This window comes from Haliaeetus leucocephalus, unplaced genomic scaffold (genome assembly GCF_000737465.1).
Source record: "Haliaeetus leucocephalus isolate CR32 unplaced genomic scaffold, Haliaeetus_leucocephalus-4.0 Scaffold626, whole genome shotgun sequence".
Classification (NCBI taxonomy): domain Eukaryota; kingdom Metazoa; phylum Chordata; class Aves; order Accipitriformes; family Accipitridae; genus Haliaeetus; species Haliaeetus leucocephalus.
The window spans coordinates 2,729,499-2,748,598 of NW_010973062.1; the positions used below are offsets into that span (position 1 = coordinate 2,729,499).

Genomic DNA, 19,100 nt, shown 5'->3' on the forward strand with positions numbered 1-19,100 from the left:
CCAAGAGCGCCGAGAGAGCTGACTGATGTGGTAGCGAGACTGCACTCTGTACCTTTGAAAGGTCATGTCATGAAAGTTGAGGGAGGTCCCTCTTTACTGGAGAAAAGCAAATGTTGCACCAGTCTTCAGAAAAGGCCAAAAGCAAATACCATGGAACTACAGCCTGGTCAGCCTCACTCCAATCCCTGGGAAGTTCATAAGGTGAGTCCTCTTGGAGCACATTTCTGGGCACATAAAGAAGGTGATAGGTAACAGCCAGCATGAATTTACTGAGGGCTGATCAACCTGACAGCCTTCTATGATCAATTGACAGGATTTGTGGACTGGGGGAGAGCAGTGAATGTCATTTACCTTGACTTTAGCGAGTTTTTTGACACCATCTTACACAACCAGATGGATAAAAAGCCAGTTGAGTGGTCAGGCTCAGTGAGTCATGTTTAATGGGTTGTACTCTACTCAGAAGTCACCAGGGGTCTGCAAGGGTCTGTATTGTGACCAGTCCTGTTCAACAACCTCATCAATGACCTGGAGGAGGCAATGGGAGTGCACGGTCATAAAGTTTACAGAAGACATAGAACTGGGGAAGCTGCTCAATACAGTCACAGGCAATGCTGCCACCCAGTGGGACCTAGACAGGCAAGAGGAATGGGCTAATGGGAACTTTGTATAACTAAACAAAGTCAATGTCTTTCTCGTGGACACGGTATGTAGACGTGGTCTGAGTTTTGAGCAGAGGGGTCTAATCACTTCCCTTTTTATCAGGAGACTATACTTTTGTTAACAGACCACAGGACACTGTTAGCCGCCTTTGCTGCTAGGGCATGCTGTTGACTCATTCATGTCCAGCGGACGTGTCTGCCCACATCTCCAAGTCCTCCACAGAGCTGCTCCCCAGCCAGTCAGGTCGCAGCCTGTATCATTGCAATGGGCTTTTCCTTCCCACATGCTGGACTTAACCATTTGTCTTGAATTTCACAAAATTTCCATTAGCCCCTTCCTCTTGCCTGTCTAGGCCCCTCTGGATGGCAGCCCTGCCCTAGGGAGTGTTAACTGTTTGCCCCAGTTTTGTGCCGTCAGTAAGCTTGACAAGAGTACACTCTGTCACCTCTTCCATGACATGACCCTGAAAAATGTCAAACTCTTAATGGGTAGTCAGACCCTGGGTCACTGGCAAATACAGTCCAAAGAACAGGAGAAAAAGCATATACAAGAAGAAGGAGCTTAACTAATAAGAATTGCCTACATGGGAAATCTTTATGGGTTTCTTTGCATGACATTTCCTTGCATCTGTGACATTTGCATCACATCTCTTTGAATGACAACATGTGAAGTGCTATTTGGTTGATACTATTTCCTAATGTAGCAGATATGACTCCTTTTTTATTCAAGGTACTTAAAGACAATGTGGGTGAGTTGGATAAAATTGTATAGGAAGACCCAATAATTGCCAAGAGAACTCTGCAAATGACCACGAGTGCTTACAGGCTCCAGGTGGCTGGTAATTTTCATGATAAGCAAGTGTGTTGTGATGATTAGCTTTGGGAATATTGAGAGATGCAAGATAGTGTTTGAGCTCTCCTGCTGACTGGGAAAGAGGTTGTTGGTTGTTTTTTTTTTTTTAACATTGAGGACTAGCAAAATATTTTACAAAATGCCTGGGCTTTTATGCATTGCGCTTCTAAAGGAAGCCCTAGACTCATGAGCCCCCCCATAAAGACTTTGCTCTCATTCCTAAGCATACATGGGACTGCAAAAGGTAAGGGATCATAGCTTTGGCACAGGACAGTCTTCACTTCCCTTTTCTATTCCATGTGCTGCTCCATTAGCTGGACAGTAGATTAGATGGGAATTTCAGGAATTTTGTGAAGACTGTTTGGGAACCAAAAGCCACTTTGTCCAACTCGGTTTGGCTTAGTCTGAGATCACTGTGGACTAACTGTTACTGAATACTGCTGCCTACAGCTGGACCTTCTATTGCCACACCATGCTATGAATCCTCCGCCCGCCCCCTCTTCTGCACAAGAAGCAATACCTATCCCTTATCTGACTCATAAAAATGAAAAGAATCTCCTTGCTGTTTTGGCATGGGTGGTGGTGTTCAGCAGTAATGGAGGTGAAGAGGCTTCTGCCCGAGACAGTTACTTTTCCCAGAGAAGAGGCCATCTTTACTTCGTGCAGGCTTGAGTAAAGTCCTTAAACATGTATGCTACCTCATGTTTACAACAGCATTGCTTGCTGCCATTGTTCCTTCCTTGCAGGTTGATTTTAAGGTTTCAGTTTGTAGAGTCTTGCTGCCCACTGGATGTGCCTTAGATTTACAGCTAAATTAATGCCAGTTGAAGGGATTGGAGTCTATGACACAGAATATTCATAAGTCTCTGGTGAATAGTAATGTCTGTCTTCCTGAAAGGTAACATCTTCATGGGCAGCTGTCTTGACCAGACAAAGATTTCAGCAAGGCAGGTCTGCAGAGGATGACTTTTCGTTTGATTGATCTGATTGACTAGGGAATGCTATCAGTTCTGTTATAGCAAGAGGTAGAATTAAGGAGTGTAAGGAATTAGGGTAGGGGTGGCATGACCAGTAGTTAGGGCCAGGACTCTTTAGGCCAGGAGTTAAACCAAAAGCATCGAGTTAAACATCATGCTGGAAGGCAAAATTGGAACCATGGGATTAAGTCAGCAGACTTAAGTTAGTCAGGCTCAAGGCTGGCATGAGGAACTTCAGGCATAATATTTTGAAGCATCAGGCAGGAAACAAATGCTTGAGCTGCCCTCCAGTCTCCTGGAAAACCACCTTCATTTCCAGGAGAAAAGAAGTGACATGTGCCAGATGTATGCGAGACTCTGCATTAGTAAATTAACAGGGCTATAACACTCAGGCTTGTGCTGCCTCCTTTAATTGCCTGACATGCATATAGAATGCCAAATGATGTTCTCTAAAGGAAACTGAATGCAGATTATGCTTTGCAGCTCTTAGCACTATTGGTTAGCTGGTACCTATCATGCTGAACATCAGGAGCTCAGTCCACAAGAGGTGAAGGGGCTGCTACTTGTGTAGTTCAGGTGCATGCCAGCAAAAGTCTGCAAAGTTGTGACAGTAGAGTAAGCCGTTGACCTTTTTCTAGCATCATGCCTTGGACTTGTCATTCTTCTTTCTGAGACCTAATTTACAATAGCTTTTGAATTGGAAATAATTGTAAAGGAGGACCACGGCTGCTTTTATCTTTTATGCCCTTACACAGGGACAAACAATCCTATTTAAAAAAAAAAAAATCCACCACTACCACACCACATCGATGTATTGTAGCAATGGTTTAAACAGCCATAGTTACTATAGGGTAATTCCCCCATGCAACACAACATGATGTGCATATGCATGCATACACACACATGCATACACTTGGAACTGAGTAGCTGAGGACTACTAGCTACTACAAGGTAGACTATATAGCTGTGGTGTAAAGTACAATGTGGCCCACTGCGTGAGTGACTGGACTGGGATCTCCTCCCTGCAGTTGAAGTGTTGGTATCCGTTGAGTGCTGATTCATTCCTGGCTGTCTTATGAGCCCAGAAACAAAATAAAACAGGAAATAGTCAACGTAATTCTTTAGTAGTCGTCCTCGTGTCCCCCTTCACCCCCCCTACCACCCCCAAGACTAAAGCAAAAAGCCCCTGGTTTTATTGCAGTATTTGTTAGGTTCTATTATCATATCCATTGCTAAAGGAGGAATGAAGGCAAATGCAAGCTTTTGACAAGTCCTTTGAACATCTTATCTATTCCCCTGCCTCCGCCAACTAACCATACTAGGCTGTTGGCTGCAGAGCTGTGGAAGGAAGATTTGCTCTATTAGCTAAAACACTGGTTTGATTACAACCCCCATCTGGTGTTTGGGTCTTTTTTTTTTTTTTGTTCCCTCCCCTGCCTGCTTTCCCCTTGTTTGTAGTGAAAGTAACATGCCCACTACATGGTAAAATCTCTTACCCTCAGTTCCTGTTAATTTTCTCTGATGGCTTGACCTCCTGTTTTTGTCATCCTACCTATTGGAGCAGAAATAGCCAACTTCTTTGTGATCCTCTTAGCTTCACATCATCTTCCCCAGTTGCACATACTGTGGTGAGACCTAGGTGAAAGCAGCTAAGAACCTGTAGCTCCATTCTGTGAGAAGACTGCTGCAGTTTACTGGGGTATGCATTGGTTCAAATAACACCACCCACCCCGCTCTAGCCCTTTATTCTTTCTTGAATGGGGAAAACATCATAGAGGCAATATATTGTCTGCTGGTTTTTCTATTGCATGTGAGCAGCCATAGTATTCCTAGAGTGCCACGGTTTGTTTAGACCTACCATCTGGCTGCTTGCATCTCTTCTTTCAGGGTGGTTTCCACCAGAAATTTTTCGATACTAACGTAATCTGGAATCAGTGATGGCTAGACTTGTATAGACCTTTGTGAGGGATTTTAAACAGGTCATTTACCACTGTGACACACTTGGTTTACTTCTCTTTTGTTCATCTGTACAGTGACAAAAGAGCTAATGATTAAATTGAGTTTGTTGTGGAGGTATTGACTTGCATCTTGCCACTGGAACAGCCTTCACTAGGACTATAGATATCGACTATAGATTTTCTGTGAGGCTGTGTGTAAATCCCGCGGTGCAACAAGCACAGCGTACAGTTGAAGTTATTTTTGGTGGTCAGGAGCCTGGTATGCTTTCATACCATCTCCCCTTCTTCCCGGAGAAACATGGTAAATGATGTTTTCAGGCGGAGGCTCCAGTGCAGACAGTCTTTCTTTGGTTATAACGATAGTGACAGACAGCTTTTTAAAGAATTGCCTTACGAAAGTTCAATTGGTAATCAAAGAGGGCTGAGACAGAGCACTGGAATTGCTTTTCTCCATTTGGAAAGTCTTTTTCAGATGTTTCTGCTGTTCTCAATAAAGACAGTATTTGCTGATTCAGGTTTGCTGAGAGCGGGCGAGGTTCACCGCTGTGTTCCAGCTGCTTTGCGGTGCTCTGGCAATGCAAACCAGCTGCAGGTCTGGTTTAACTCAAGCCAGGTTTATGGCTGGTTTGCATCACTGGAGCAGTGTAAAGTACCTAAAGCATGCCAGCTAATCTGGCCTATTGCTGAACCATTATAAATGACTTGTTTTTCTTCTTGTTCTTTACATGTAACTTTATTTATAGTTAAAGCCGTAGAAATTGAGTAGATTGTATCACTAAGACCGATTTTGAGTTCTAAACTAAAGTCTATAGAACTAGAGGTTTTTTAAGCCAGAGCTTTTTCTTCTTAACTGAAATAAAATTGTCAGATTACACATTGCTCCTCTGCACTTCTGTGTTATGGATTTCTTTTTAAGTTACACTAGGATTACAGTTGCCTGTTCTTATTATAAGATGAAATAATGATTAGTCTGAGATCTAAAAGAGTAGGCTTTATAAGTTTTATTTTGCAAAATGTGGGCTCAGCTTTTATTCTAAATGCAGTAATTTTCCTCTAGTTTACTGAGAATGTGTGCAATATTTGTGTCATTATCAATATTGTCTGTAATTTACTGATTGAAAATATTTTGGAGGTTTTGAGAGAGGAAGGAAATCACCAACCATGATGATTTTTCTTCTGTTTATAGTAAAATATGTAACTGAAATCATATTTACCTACCTTGGATAGCATGATGAGTGTTCGAAACAAGCCACAAATATTAATGATTAATTATATTAGTCCATGTACAGTATTTTTTTTCCATAATCCAGCTCTTCCTCTGAGGCTCTTAGTGTTGAATGTGTGATGTGTATTTTTAAACAGTATTATACATAGAAGAATGTCAGAAGTGTCATTACAGCTACTCTGATCTACACTTTCCTCAGAACTCAGAATTTTTGCTCTTTACCTAGAAATATTTTTGTATAAAGATTATGGGATAATTTAAAAAAAGAATTCTTTCTGGATAAACATACTGGCATTCAAATCAGAAATTTTATTCCTCTGATCAACTGTATATTGGAAGAAAACATGACAGAATTTGCAAAGTTTTTCTAGACTTTGAGGCAAAGCACCGAAGAATTAATTACTGCCTCGTATTAATTAAGATAACAATGCAAAACCCTTCATTAGAAGCATAGGAAAAGTTCTTCCTTGGTCCTTGGAGAGAATATTATATGCAAGCCCTGTTGTGTGGGTTGCAAGGTGTCACTGGAATTTATATGCATTACTTGTCTAATTGCAGTAAATGTAGCATGTCCAGATAGGTTTAAAAGTTGGATGGCTGTTTGTTACTTGCTGGAAATCACTTGAAACCTTGCTACTCGGAGGCAGCTGTTCACAGGTCCTTCACCTCTCCCCAGAGATAGCTGGAAGACTCTGTTGTTGGACCCTGTCTTTTATGGCAGAAGCAGTAAACATGACAGGTTGTTTGGGAGCCATCTGTTTTAAAATGGTTGCTGCTTTGTATGCAGTAATGAACTTGAGATCAGTTTTCTGTCTGTCTTCATAGTAACAGCCTTGTTTGGTGTCACAACAGGTGGAAGTTGATGGGATGAAACTAAACGTGACCAGCGAGTGGAACCTGGCTTCACCCTTATTGTCTGTCACCATTGATGGCACTCAGAGGACTATCCAGGTAAACTCACCAACGCTTCATTTGTAGAGCTGAGATAACCACGAGCCTTTGGGTATCCAAATAATACTGATATGTGGGGTCTAAACTTGCTGCATCCTAAAAATGATGTGACGACGTGTGAATAACATAATCTTTCTGCTTTGAATACATCCAGAGCTTCAGTGGAGTGAACTTGTCTCAAAGTTACTTATCTAGAGTTTGGAATATCTTTCTTTTAAAGAGAACTTGCTTGTTTTAGACAGAAATTTATCCCAGTTTCTAGGATCTCTTTACTTAATGGCTGTAAGGAGATACAGTTTCTTAATCACTTAAGAAATAAAGAATGGATTACTGCACCACCACCACCCCCCGCCAAACCAAACTAAAAACCGAATAGACTCGAAAAACCAACCAAAACCCACATGGGATCCTGCAGTAAAATTATTCCTTGTGTTTGGATCCTGTGATTTTTTTTTTTTTTTTTTCCCCTTTTGGGCCTTTGCAATTTGAATGTCACAGGCCAGTGCATCTCCCATGTAATGTGTTTTTTTAATATGCTTTTATGAAATATGATTAGTTCCATGATTTGAGAAGAAAAATGTAGAAAACACCCCAAACTTGTGTGGCTCTAAGAAAAGAGGACCAAAAAGATTAATATAGTTGTATATTCTTTCCTTCTGGCCACTAGTGTGTTTGAAATCAACTCCAAACAAAAAGGTGTGCCTTTAACTGCCTTGTAAATTTTCTGAAGGCAATGCCAGTCAGGATTTATATATTTGTTGACAAATCCTTTATTTATAAATACCCATTGATCCTGGTAATAGTGAAAGGAGAAAAAAAAAAATCAGAACTTTTAGAGTTATTGAAAATATCTTTCTACATACAACAATATCTCTTTCCTATACATTTATCAGTGATACAGTGGTCAGACTTCTGATAATTTACGGTGAAATGTGTGAATTTATTTTTTCATTTTCACTCCTGATAAATTACCCAACTGGAAATACTGTCTTTGCTTTGACTGAATTATAAGACTGCAACTTGAAAATAAAAAATATTGTATCTTTCAAGGTTAGTATTGACGGAGAGTGAAATATTCATTGCGTGCCCAGGTAAATTATGGACTTAAGTTTTGTAGATTGCTTGGAAGCTTAATGCCCGCCTCAGGGCTTGTGTATATCTAAAATAATTTTTTATTTTAAAGTGTATTTTTATATTTTAATACTGGTCCATTTTGGTACTGTTTTATAAAGTACATTCCTAATTTTGAGTAGGAGACAATACTGATGTATGAATACATAAAATCTGCCTAGGAGAAAAGCATTATATTTAGAATGGATAACCATATTCAGAAGGCCTCATTGCAAACTATATAACAACTTTATGGCTGGATACAGAACTTGGAGTATAACTAATAGTAGTAAGACCAGTTAACTAAAAGTGTAATATTAGAACTGGCACATAAAATTAGTTTAAAAATTAATGATCATGAGAACTGCACATGCTTTCTTCTAGGAGCTGAGCCAGCAATAGTGTTACTTGCACTCCCTGAGTATGACCAAACTGTATGAAATACTGCAGGGCTAGCCACAGCAACAAGCAATAAGCTGGCTGCACGCTATCTATCCAACAGAATGTGGAGTAAGCACATATGTTGTTTCTTTCTCAGATTTTATCTATAAGTCTTTGCTTTTAGCAAAGAAACCCAGTAGCTTGAAAAGTTATTAATCTTTTAGTGTATATATGTAAATTTATGGGAACCTTAAACTTGACCTCTGATATCCACTCACTGGAATCTAAATTGGTTTTTTGGTTATATATTTCTGCAGACTTGCCCCACTGCAAGAACCAAATTAGACAAGTGTATTCCTATAGGTCAATTTGTCTCCAAAAGCAATTGACCCCTAAGTCTTGAAGTATCTTCTTTCAGCAAGACTTAGCCCTAGAGCCATTTAAGCAACAAATATGGATGAATCGAATAATTCCAGCTGTGCTTTATTAATTTTCAGCCAATCTAATTTCTCTTCATAGTTGGTTTCATTCTTCTAAATTTGCTCAACCAAATACAGTCTTTGTGAACATTGTATTTCTTTGAAGGTTTGATTTATGCACCTTCGGCTCGATCCTGCAGTCTGGCCCCAATCCAGCAAAGCACTTAAGCATAGAAGCAGGAAATAAATAATTTTAAAATGTTTTGGTTTAAAATGTATTTATGTAAATTATAGTCTAGACATTCAAATTGTTGCATATCTGTCGCACACTTAAAAATAAGTAATTAAGCGTGCTGCCGTATTTCCACTCCTCTGCTGAAGGCTCAATGTGTATTAGAGCAAAGCAGAGCGCCAACTCTGCCACAGAGTTAAGAAGGCCTATGAGTTTAAAAACCAGGTTTTCGGAGACTATTTCTAGAGTACGGGATGCGGGAATACATCTGAGTGCCTGAGGAGAGGTATATGCCCTGGTCACAGTCTGTCTAGGGCATATCAGGGCACAAGTAGGATGCGTGGCAGCCCCCTCCCTCCCACTTTTGTTTCCTTTGCGAGGAAGCCCATCTGTGTGCAGCAGATGGGCGCTGCAGAGTGCCTGGCCAGGTCCCCAGATGATAGAGGGACCAGAACCCTGGGGGATACTGCAGGTCCGTTTGCCTGCAGCACGAGGGCTCTGAAATCTTTGCGCTGCTTTGGATTACTGCGAAATCCATAGGATGCTATACAAAGCGATGAGCCGACGAAAACTTGGGATCGTTTGAGCAGGAGGTTTCTGAGATACGGTTTTCAGGGATGAGGGTGTGGGCAGATGTCATAGCATTCCTTGAAGTACGCAGATCCCGTCATGGTTTTTTTTGTTGTTGTTTTTTAGTAGTTCCTTGGCTAATCCTAGTTTCTCAGCATTTTCTCCACTTAGGACTAGACTCTACCTCTCATTTGGGGAGGCTGAATTTAACACGTTGTGAAGTGTAGGATTTTGTTCACCAAGCAAATGAAATTTTTGTGTGCAGAAATACTTTGCCAAAACGGTTTCCCCTACCTGTTTCCAAAGATGTTAGTGGCTCAGAATTTGACTTAGACCTAGCTATTGTGAATTTGGACCGTGCCTTTGCTGAAAAACAGAGAAGTAACTAGAGGCATGTGGTTACAATATGTCTTCCTGAGGATTCAGATTTGAAGGGATTGGCTGTTACTTAATTGAAAATACATATTTAAAATACATTTATGTAAAAAATATGATTTGAATATGATATAGCCTTTCAGGCAATATTTAAAGTAAAAATAAATAAATGAGGTGCTTAATGATTCCTGTGAAGAGTGAGTGGAAAAGAGGACGTTGGTTGAGTTGTAGAAAAGAACCGTAAGAACTCCAGTTGAAACTGGAAGGGAGAATAGTGGTTCAGAATGGTATCCTGGAAAGTAGCGACAGTTGGAAGATAGGCAGCAGGCATATTTTGGGACAATGAGGCCGTTTTTATCCCTCTGTCTCTGCTCCCATGTACAAGTAACCTGGATTTCTGTGAGCCCTGTGCCTGCAGAAGTCATCATCTATGACCTCTTCCTTCTCCCTGTAAATATGAACTGGGGAGCGGGTGGAAGGGGAGAAGGGAAGAATAAGCTGCCTTTTCCATAGAGCTGAACATCTCCTTTTATTCCCTCACGTGAACCAGAATCTAAGGGGACCTCAAGATAAATCAATGAATCCATGAAGTCTAGCAGATGGACTGGAACCTAACTGCAAGTCTGTCCTTACTACAGTCAGATTGCAAGTAACCGCCTTCTAGTGGGACATTGTGCAGGAAGATCAGATATCTGCAGAGAGAGCAGGTTGCCCAAGAAAAAAACATGTAGGAGATCTTCAAACCCTCTTTGCTTTGGCACTACTTGTATTTGGGCAAGTTCTCAAAAACCACCCCACCGACCATCCAAATGCTGAGGCTGCTCTATAGCAACACCACATGGACAGATTTTACGACTCCTTAGTGCTGTTAAATGCTCTGCTTTCATTGATCCCATCGTCAAAGGCTCAACCCATCCTTATATACCATTTACTTGCAGACAGTTCCCTATAGCAAAAGGATTCTAAGCCAACACTTTTGCCAACACTTTTGTACCTCTTCATCGTATCATATGCACCCAGCCTTTCCACTGGCATATTGTCGGCTCCCACTGGTTTCACAGCTCTGCTAGTTTATGTAATGAAACCTTCCACCCTATAAAGGTAGTGCAGGCATTCTGCCTGGAGCCTGGAAAACTCTTGGTGGCTTTTGGCAGCTTCAGCAAAGCAATTTTACAATGGCACTTGCGATGCCTTCTCTTTGAATTTCCTGGCTTTCAGAGGATTGGTCTCTGCTGAACTGAAGCTCTGTAGGTCCTAGACAGAACTCAACTGGACAAGGTCCTGAGCAGCTCAATATTACTTTGACATTAGCCTTGCTTTGAACAGGGAATATGACTACCCGATTTTCAGAGGTCTCTTCTAGCCTAACTGTTCTGTGACTCTGTCGGATGTCCCAAACTCTATGGTAAAAAGGTCTTTATCAGTCACAGCAAGGTGTAATTAAGAGAGTAATGGAGTTAGTAAACGTGATCCTGTAAAGCTGAAATCATCAGTCGCAAGCTTCAAGTATTTTTGTGAATGAAATACATGAAGATGTATCAGTGGAGTTTTCTCTACTTACAGTGTTATGGAGAATTCAATCATGGCATCACTTATTATTTTTTCATTTAATTTATTTATTGCATCAACAGTTGCAGCAGGAGGAGTATATTCTACATCCTGGGACATGACAAATTTAAGTGCTTCTCCGATACCATGTTTCTTTTGATTATTATTTTGGTCTATAATAACAGAAAAAATGAAAATGCTGTAGGTTATGAAGGCTTTGTTCCTGGGAAATGTCTGACATTCTGGGAAATGTCTGACAGGAGAACAAAGCCTATGCCCAAGTATTCATTTCCTTCAACCCTGTGGAGACTTTTTTCAAACATACGTGTAATTTTTTTTAGAAAAATTACCCATATATACATTTATATATTTTACTGTTTTGAGATCTCAGATGTAATCTGTGATAATGATATATTATACAGGTTTCAGGTCTAAAGTACCATTACTTCAGCACACTCATTTTCTTAAACCCTGAAAATGATTTTGGGAAGCTGTAGTGAGCAGTGTGCGTGAAGACTGCTCAACAGTCCATTCTTTAGTGCTGTGCAATTACTGCGCACACTCTGCTGTTGTCATTTACCCACGATTTCAGAATTATTTTTGCTAGGTTGTCTCTAGAAGAGGGACACAATGATTTGCAAACAGGGGCAGGCATTTGGATGTACTATATCCAAATAGCTATACTGTTGGGTAAAGAAAAGCTAGAGTGTGAGCCCCAGCACTGGATTCCTGATGGCCCATATTGATTAATTGGTAGCTCACTGCCTGGCTTTGTCTCAGCCCGTTCCAGTTATGGCTGACCTAGACAAACCTGGTACAGATTTATGCCATGCTGTGTAGACCTAAGCAGTGGGACTGAGACAGTCATTGCCATTTGGCTTTGGGACCAGGCATCAGTCCATGGCCCTCCTTTATTCAGTGGTATCGAAACACAGGCTGCCTGTGTTTTCCTGTTTGCTCATCCAGCCATGGTCATCTGAGAAAACTGAGCTCAGCCTTGAAACTCCAGAAATGATCTGTGGATATGATACAGAGAAACTGATCTTTATCTCCTCACTTGATGCTCTCGTAGCATTTGAGAGAAGTACAAACAAGCTCTCATATCCCAGGTAAAAGACAACGACAAAAGCCTGTGGCATACAGCGTAGTATGCCTTGCTGTGTTTCAGACTTTTAAAATTTTTTGGAAAGTATTAATAAGTGTCGGTCAGGGCACTGTTCTTGTTGTTACTTCTTTCCCCTGCAGTTCCACAAAGAGAATGATAGATTTTGGCAAGTTGCTTATTGCAGTCTTATCATCGCCTAATAATTGCTGTGGCACTGTCCTTTCACTTCATTTGAATTCCTCCTAGTCCCTCTATTGGAAGAGACCATGAGCAGTTGATCCCTACCCACTGTGTCCACGCTGCTTGTATCCTCATCCTCACTCAGTTGCCCCTTTTCGGTGCTGCAGAGCTGTTCCTTGTGGAGAAGCCTGTCTTTATGTCTATGTTGCTCTCTGAACATCTTCCATTTCTGTTATCTCCTTTCTGAGCTGTGGGGACCAGAACTGTGCTGTGTTGAAAACATGGGCAAAACCTAGACTTCTACCATAACTTAATAGTGTGCACTGATTTGTTATCTGTTCTCATTATAAATTTCAAATATTTCCTTTGGCTTTTGTAACCAAAACCAAGCACAGAGCTGTTGTTCCTACTGAATTATCACTTCTGATTGGTAATGGCTGGGGTGGGCAAGGAAGATAAACTCTTGACAAGGAGATTTTGCCAGGAAACTTTGAAGCTGTGCAGTGTTCTAGAGCACAGATATTGATGTCCTGGTGTCACCCTTGGCAAACAACTTAGCTGTTTTTGTGGGTGGAGGTGGATCCTTCCCAAAGGACCAGACACAGAAGCAGAGAAAAGTCATAGTTAGAAGAAATTCTGAAACTTCATCAGCATGCATGATTCAGTGCATATCTCCTCGGTGTGCTTGGAAAGACCTGAGTGATCTACTTTAGATAATTATTAGATAATTCAACTTGTTGAGTTTGTGAAAGATTCTGTACAAGAAAATAAGTAATTGTACCACTTAGGTTTCATCGTTTGATCGTGGGTGATCTAAGGACTGACTGAGACTTCCTTTATTTCCAAAGGTTGTAGGGAAAGGGAAGGTGTATGAAAGCTGGCCTTTTTGGTGCTGCTTGCTGTAATTGCCGATGATGCATATTAAAACAAATATTACTATTATGGCTTCGTTGACATGGGTGTTTGCCAAAATTGTTAAAATTACTACTTTTTAAAATGAGACTTGAATATACTTATAGCCTATACAGCAACAGTATGGCCAGCCCCTGAGTCATGAAGCCTTTAAAAATATTGGATATCCTTCACTGTCATACCAGAGTATTTGTGTTAATGTCTACTTTAAATAGCAAGTACCCAAATCTCATGAGCGATCTGCAATTTGTGTGGAATCGGTTTAACTGAAGGCTGACTCCGCAGTCTTGTCCATTGTTCCAATGGAGAATGTGTGAAGGGAAGGGGAAAATTCAAGGAAATAAAAGATCATGAAATTACAGGTTACTGCTGCCTTTTTTAAAATTTTTTTTTTCATTGAGCAGCAAAAGCAAAAAGTACACCCCAGCCCCCTTTTCACACCCCCGATTCTTTCATGAAAATTTTTTTTTTTTTTTTTTTTTTTTTTTTTTTTTTTTTTTTTAAATCCAGGAAGGAAATGAGTGGTCAACTGCTATGCCCAATCAATCCCTTTGGAATTTATTGTCCACTTTTCAGAGAGGTCACCCACAAAGTTCTATCTACAAACAACAAACTTCTCCCTTTCTTTAACCTAATGGGATTAGTTATATCCTGTGCTACTCCAGGGGTTAATCAAATAATGTTAGTTGTCACAGTATCTTATGCCATATTTTTTTCCAAAGGAGCTATAAATTTTAATGACAGACACTATTCAGGATGAATAACTATAAGGATTCTGTTTGTGTCCAAAGGCCAAAGCATTGTATTCATTTGTTGACAGACATTGTAGTTTTATGATGTTGAAACCTTGAAAGACAAGGAATGGTTCTCCTGAACATGGTAACACATTCAGAGAGCAAAGGGGAAGGAAGAGGAGAGGCATCAAAGAGCGAGAAAGGACTATGGATCCTGCGAAGGGTCTGTCTCAGAGCAGTCATAAACGTTACCAGATCTAGAATCACGTGGCAGCTTGTTACCTGCGCACTGTCCTCCTATAAGAGCAAAACATATTATGGCATGTCAAAACAAGGGTAAGGTTTCTAAAAGTTTTAGTAATTTTGTGATTTAACATAAGAACAGCAAAAATTTAGGAGTTCACAGGGAGGACTAAACTCTAGATTGTTGTAAATAATTGTAAATAGCTGGAATTGTTGGGCTAGAGTAAATCTCGTTTAGATTCATTCTTTACCAACACCAAATAAGTGGTCTTTCTGGGAGGTGAGGGGGATGTTGGTGGTGTTGGGGTTTTTTGTTTATTTGTTTTAAAGCCTCTCATCCACTGCTTTTTAATGCCTACTTACCTCAGAGGGTTAAAGGAGCACATGGACATGCTTGGAGGGTGCTCTCTGTATATGTAATAGCAATATTGCAGTGGCATTAATATTAAAAATTTGCATGTCTAAAGCTTGGCAAAAAGAAGTAACAAGTGACATAAACATTGGATACCACCTACAGAAATACTGTGAAGGATCTGTGTTTCCATTTGTCTGTTTATGGGAGGACAGAAATTCCCAAGCCGTCTACAGGCACTAGGAGGATGGTTCTTTTAAAAGTGATAATATGGTGCCTCAGCCTCTTAGGAACTTCCCCTGCACCTTTATCTGTGAGGATTGATGCCCTGTAAGCCATTCATGCTATGTTTAACATCTGTATTTGTACTGTTTGGGAATAGATTCCATTTAGTCCCTGGAAGAGGACTTGCAATAGGTGCTGGCGGAGGCCAGTATCTTAGTTGGCATCCTGGTAGGATTCCTTTTAAAGGGAAGGACTATTTCAGCGTAGTACCATTTACGCCAGTCTTGGACATCTTTTGCGTGTCAAAATGCTTCATATGTAGCAGGACTTGATCATCTCATTCCCCACTGGGTGACTGCTGCCCTTGTAAGAACCTGGAAAATGTGGATGTGCCCTGAGGAAGAACAGCTAACTGAGGCTTCATTTACTCTAAAGTGCGATCTGAAATGGATAATGGCTAAGGGTAGAGCAGCGCACAAAACTGGGCTAAGTTTCCATTTGTACTTTAATGCGCTAAGGGGAGGAAATGATGGCACCACCAGTGGAGAACACTAAGTTGTGACAAAAGTAGACTGATCCTCTAAGTGGAAATGCTTGTGAGGCTGCACAAATCTGAACATATAGCGCAACGTAGACAGTCTCCAACATATAAGAAAGCTTGGTCATGCTGGTAGTCTGGGATCACATCCCTAGTTGGGGATTTTGCACAGTGGAAGGGGAGTGCTGAAATTAAATTCTCCTTTCTGCAAAGATTCCAGGAGGAGAGGGAAAAGGAGATTGATAAAGCCAAACCAATCCTCACGTTTTGACAAAATGACGACTTCATGGTGTCACAGTTATTTCTGCAGCTTTCTCCTCCTCTCTGACCCAACTATGGGACTCCAAAGATGGAGTGACATAGCTGGATGATGGAGCTTTCCAGATGTCCAAGCACCCTCACGTGCACAAAACCTCATAGATGAGGTACTAGCAGATAAATCTGCTATAACTTTATGAGGTAAAATACTGTGTTTTTTTCCCCTGACTTCCCTATTGTGGGAATAATTTGTTTTTTAATTAGACCTGTCTGGGAATGATTCTGGCCTGTATTTTGCCAGGTTGAATTTTCAAGAATTTATAAATATTGGCCAAAAGGTGGATAGCATTCTCCATTTGAAATTCATGGCATAAGATGTTCAGAATTTCTGGTAGTGGGCAGTTGAAATGAAGCAATAGGGGCTGCAAGAACTTCTGCATTCTGAAAAACAGCATCATGCTGGGAAACTACACAGTGTTTCACTCAAAATTTTATCTATAGTCTATCTATAGGTTTTCTGGGCTTGGTTGGTTTTTTTTTTTGTTTTGTATAGGCTGATACATGTTGTCTGACTGTTAATGTAGTCATGCTACAGCTTGAAAAAGTTGAAAAAATGTTGGTCAAGTGACAATCTGTACATTTTCTGTAACAAATGGTCTCCAGCTTTACTTTCAACAAATAAAGGTGGTAGATAGTAGTTCAAGGTAAATGTGTTTGAGAAACTTACATGTATGATTTCCTTTGCCAGTTCATATTCATTTTGACTTGACACATTACTTTTCCATTTGTAAGCAACGCAAAAAAATTGCTTTGGGTCTGTTGGAGTTTCTTTGTTTTGGTATCATTCCTTCCCTGCAGCTGCTCCCCTCCAGCTTGGAGAGCCCAAGATACCAGAAGATTTGTGGAAAATACTCTGAGATCTTGTTGTCTAATAATGTCTGTGTCAGTTTAGAATCTCTTTCAACAATATATATTTTATGTTTGGCTGAGCTTCTTTATCCTTCTTCATGTAAAGGTTGTTACCATTTTTATCTGCAAGTGCTCATCTACTGCAGGCTTAATGCAAAGCTGATTGTAACCCTACTGCATCTTATGATGAATAGATCATTGGTACCCAACTAAGTGGAAATAATTTTCTATGGCAAAGCAGAAGAATTTAAAGTCATATCACACTAACCTCTGGTAATTTACTGGGATTTACAGATTAAAACGATTATTTGTGAAATGGCTGTGGTATAGCATACACTTAAGATAGAGGAGGAAGATCAAACGCATTTTGTATGATTATATACGCTTGTCTATTTTTACCTACGTGCATAAGCGTTTTGTTTGTATATACATAGCATATGCAGTATAGCATGCTGTAACCTGTGTGTAAAAATACATATAATATTTATGTAACACACTCATTTGACAGCTTTGAGACTGCAGATGGATTTTTTGAAGTTGTGATTTATTTTTTTTTCAGATTTGATTTATCTTGTTACTTTCTCATAAGGAAGAAAAACTATACTTTTAACTCAAATGATGCTAATAAAGTTAGTCTGAATCTCTATCAGTTGAATCAACCAGAAGAGCATTGGTTATGTCTAAGATCATGTAATTGATGCCAACAATGTAATTTTACTGTATTGGCAAGTAAACATACAGTGATGTTTTGTCTTTGTTCAAATGGTAGACTTCCCTTGCTTTTTGGTGTAAACCTCCTAGTACATAATTTGCAATTTATTAGGAAAACAATGACAATGCATATAATTAGCTATTCTTTTTTGTTACCTCTATTTGATTACTTTCCTGCTATCACATGCAATATGAAACCATCTATTATGAGGTATAGAATATGTAAATATCTAACTTTACAAGAGAAACTGGAGACTGGTCCTTTTTCTAAAGAGGTGTAAAATAAAAGAATAATTGTTAACCATGTCCTTTCATTTTCTTGAAAACATCAATTACATTTACAAATCCCAGAAACACAAGCCCACCAGCGGAACAGAAATAACTCCTTTCAATATGCTTCAAAAAATCTAATCACATCTAACAGCTGAAATTTATTTACAACTGTAATTTGAAACATTAATTATGATAATGTGCTGACTTCTTTTGTAACATGGTTCTCAAAAGCCTGGCAGTTCTCTTTTTGGTCTTGATGTAACATATGTTTTGTGACTTGGAGAATTTCTCTACCTTTCTTTCTTGTTTTTGTTTTTTGAAATATACCCAGAAGGGAAATTTCTTTTCCTTCTCTGTTTGTTAACTATTTTCCTCACCTTCCCCGTTATTTATTTTTTTTTTTCCCTCACTGCCGGTTAATTCAAGAGATGGATTTTAGTGCTTTAGCTGACTCTTAATGCCACAGACAACTGAATGTAATGCTTTGTATTTTGGGCACAGCAAACAGTAGCAGTGAGGATTTACTATAGTGTGGTACCAGGGCACTTCGACAGCGTCAGGGCAGGAAGGCGGCTGCTTATATCTTTGTCTTGTCTTGAGACTGTGGCTTTAGAAGGTGCCTTCTTGATACACGTATATATTTGGCTTTATTAAATTAGTTATTAAATTATTTTTGAAAGGGCTTAGTTATTGCTATGCTAGCTTATTTAGCTGTGAGTAAAGAGACTCTGTGTGAGGAAATACTTTAATGATTTGGTTTTCAGTTGTGAAAAATAAGTCAAGTTGTCAAGATACCTGGCTTTACTTTGAAAGCCTTTAAAGAAAATGACAAAAGGGCTCTATTTTTCTTTTTTTGTTTTGTTTTGTTTTTTAGGTTGTGTTTTTCTGTGTGATGGGGAGATTAGCCAAAAAAATGGAATTTTTATTAGGACATGAAAAGGTCTCTAATGACCCTTGAAAGCGCACAAAAGGGTAGCACAATAAGTGACAGAACTCTAACGAGGGTGGAGGGCATTCCAGGAAAAAAAGAAATTAAATCCTTTAATTTTTTTCGGCTTGCCATTTTCTGACAGCTTATCAAGTGGTTGGGACTTGTTTGTTTTGGCATGCGGTTCATTCATTGTAGGCAGCCGGTACTTTGTTCTTCTTTGTGGTTTCCAAAACCTGATTGTGTTTATCCTAGACTGTGGGAAAAGTGTATATTCCTGTTTCCTTTATAAAAGTAAACGTCAGGTTTTGTATGAAATTTTATTTCCCATATTTTCCATTCCATTAATCATTATTGTTGAAATATGTCAGGCTTTGGCACATCATCCTTTGTTTTCATATGATTGTACAGATTGCAGTGTCAGTGTGTGACCTGTTAAGTCAAAAAATAAGCATGTTCGGGCCGTAGTAATTA

General features: G+C 39.7%; 1 protein-coding gene across 1 annotated transcript in view; it reads left to right on the top strand.

The window, feature by feature from the left end:
- Positions 1–19,100, top strand: part of PCCA (propionyl CoA carboxylase, alpha polypeptide) — a 295,541-nt gene that overhangs the window by 214,654 nt on the left and 61,787 nt on the right. Inside the window, exon 20 of the mRNA XM_010578343.1 lies at positions 6,525–6,623. Coding sequence (XP_010576645.1) covers positions 6,525–6,623 — 99 coding nt within the window. The remainder of the gene's footprint in view (positions 1–6,524; positions 6,624–19,100) is intronic.